This window comes from Phaseolus vulgaris, chromosome 4 (genome assembly GCF_000499845.2).
Source record: "Phaseolus vulgaris cultivar G19833 chromosome 4, P. vulgaris v2.0, whole genome shotgun sequence".
Classification (NCBI taxonomy): Eukaryota; Viridiplantae; Streptophyta; class Magnoliopsida; order Fabales; family Fabaceae; genus Phaseolus; species Phaseolus vulgaris.
Genome location: NC_023756.2, coordinates 3349087 through 3351709, shown reverse-complemented (window position 1 = coordinate 3351709; position 2623 = coordinate 3349087). Strand labels below are relative to the sequence as shown.

At 33.2% G+C, this 2623-nt stretch overlaps 1 protein-coding gene across 1 annotated transcript; it reads right to left on the bottom strand.

Moving 5' to 3' along the window:
* Positions 1 to 1296: 1296 nt before the first annotated feature.
* On the bottom strand, positions 1297 to 2042 carry LOC137836899 (mini zinc finger protein 2). Its single transcript, XM_068645680.1, has 2 exons — positions 2003 to 2042; positions 1297 to 1895 (listed from the first exon to the last, which is right to left on the bottom strand). Exon 2 carries the CDS (start codon positions 1807 to 1809, stop codon positions 1543 to 1545), a length of 267 nt encoding a protein of 88 aa, XP_068501781.1. The 5' UTR covers positions 1810 to 1895; positions 2003 to 2042; the 3' UTR covers positions 1297 to 1542.
* Between the last annotated feature and the right edge of the window lie 581 nt (positions 2043 to 2623).

The window sequence follows — 2623 nt, the reverse complement described above, 5'->3', positions numbered from 1 at the left end:
AAAACGATTAGTGTTTGCAACATTCATTTCCAGTTTTACATCAAAGTGTCTATCAGCATATGCAAAAGGTATAAGGTATGCACCATTCTATTCTCATTATGATGCCTTATTCACTTCTACTACACTTGCATTTTAGGGTTTTAACCTAACATATGCAACTTCTTCATGTATTATAGGAAAAAAACACACTCACACAAACTTAGGGTGGTCTCTATCTGTGTTTTTCTTGCTTTCATATTAATCAATTCTAGTAACACAAATTCATGCATCTAACTCACACTCAATAACTATATTTACATGTTTTTATTACCATGGTGCAAATAATATAATTGTTAAAGTGCCATGCCAACCTCTATTATAATGCAAATATATTATCTTTATGAGAAAATATAGTGAAAAAAAGAGAAATTTAAAGTAGAATTAATTATATAAAATGGAAGTATAAAGAAAATGAGTTGTGAATACTTTTTTTGTCTTCATTTTTTTTCACCCTAGTTTGATCTAGCTTAAATAAGTTTTTGATAAGTAGTTAATGAAACCTCTTTTCTTCAACAACCAACATGATTAGACATGTGGACCGTGAAACTATTGAAAGTGATTTCAAACGACACTGGGTAGTGGTTTGGAGATTTATGTGTGATCATTGTTGCAGAGATTACAAAGGCAGTGAAATAGGTAAGGATATTGTTGCTAATTAGCATCATAAAGTTTTACATAAGAACCATTTTTTATAGATAATTGCTACTTTGTTCTACACTACTCAAAATAGCACACTAGGGGAAACTGGCATGCATGAAATTGAGTAAAAGTGAAATTGAAATCATGAACACTGTCTTGATCATGGAAGGAAATTTAATTTAGTGAAAGCAATACCAAAGTAGAAAAAAGGAGAAAAAAATGGAAACTGAGAAAGGGCAAAGCAAAGTGGGGTTTGGTATAGTGTGAAATTTGCAAAAGATATGATCTGGAATGGAATCAAAATCAGCATCCCACGAAAAGACAAAGAAATCAAAGAAAGCAAAACCAAAACCAAAACCAAAACCATTTTTTCTCATCAGATTTCAAACTGACAACTGATTCGCCAAGTAGCCACTAAGCAAATCCATTACATACACATGCTCGTAGACAAAGCAACAACAAAAGACAGTTTAAGAGAGTAATTTACATGTTTGGTAGCACTATTTCTGAGAAATAATTAAGTGCTTTTTCTTAGAAAAAAACAATTAACCATACTTCTTCAGAACTAGTTAAACCAAACATGTAAGAAGAGAAGATGATCAAACTTTCAGACAAACATCACAAAAACAACCTTGTGAGTTGTCATTACCCTTTGTCTTTTCTCTTTAGACACATCAACCTCAAAATCACATGGTTTCTACTCTAGAACATATATATATACATACATATGTATATATATGAATATATATATTCATAGCAGTTCAGAAGTATGCTAAAGCCCCAATACTTAAGAAATTAAGTCCACAAAAATATATTACAAGGGAGGAATAGTTGCATAATTGTTGAGGTGTATATAAAAAGCTCTCATGTGCCATTGGAGGGAGGTGAGGAGCACTCACACACTACTTCAGTTTCAACCTGTCTCTTGTGGAAGTTCCTGTGGCACCCACATGCAGCACAAGTGAGAGCAGCAGTTGTCCCTTCTCCACCACTTGCCATGAACTCTCTGCAACCATCAACAGCATACCCTCCAACATTTGCTGCATGATTCTTCTGGCACTCTCCATACTTCACACTCCTAACATTTCTCTGAGGCTCCTCTCTTCTCACAACCACCTGGCGCTTCCTCATCTTCTTGATTTCACCAGCTCCACAACTGCAGTACACCCTTCAGATCCTTCTTCTCTCCCCCTTTTGCCTGTTTCAAAGCTCAAACCCTGCAAAGTTATGCCATGAAATTCTCTGAGAGCTTTGGTGAATTGAAATCAGAAACTGAATAGAAAGAAATAAGAGGTAGAGAGAGATAGAGGGTTGTACAACTCACTTGGGATGGATATGCAGAGCCCTAACCCTAGCTATGTATTTATAAAAGATGAACTTGATGTACTCTTTCAATTAATATTAACAACTCAGTGGGACCTACTCATAAGTCATAATCACCTCTCTTTCTTTAGTGTATCTACTATTCAACATGTAATAATTAATTAATGCCATAACCTCCATTAATTGGAGTATAACAATGTGCTGGATTTTTCTGTAAAAGAAAAAAAAATTTAACTCTCATGTACTGTCAACATTTTTTTACACTCTCAAATCATCTTTGAAACATTTTTTTTAAATAATTATTATAAGAGTGAGAAAAATATTATATATAATATTCAATGATAAAGTGGTATTTATTCTTTCTGTTCACACTTTTAAGAGTAAGAAATTAAAAAAAATTGTAATATTTACAACATAATTGATGCAGAAGACGATTATGTTGACTCATGAACGAGGGCAGGTAACAAAAACTTCTTGCTTTTTTACTTCAGAAAAAAGGATTCACTGAAAAAACTAGTCAAATGGGTTTGACAAATTTGCTACGTAATAAATTAATGTTTAAGGATGAGTCTTTAATCTGGTTAGGCTATTAGAGTTAATCAAAATTAGGTCACACGACCGT

Bases quoted from the DNA above. Each gene is read 5' to 3' on its own strand.
- LOC137836899 (XM_068645680.1), bottom strand. From the start codon at position 1,809: ATGAGGAAGCGCCAGGTGGTTGTGAGAAGAGAGGAGCCTCAGAGAAAT.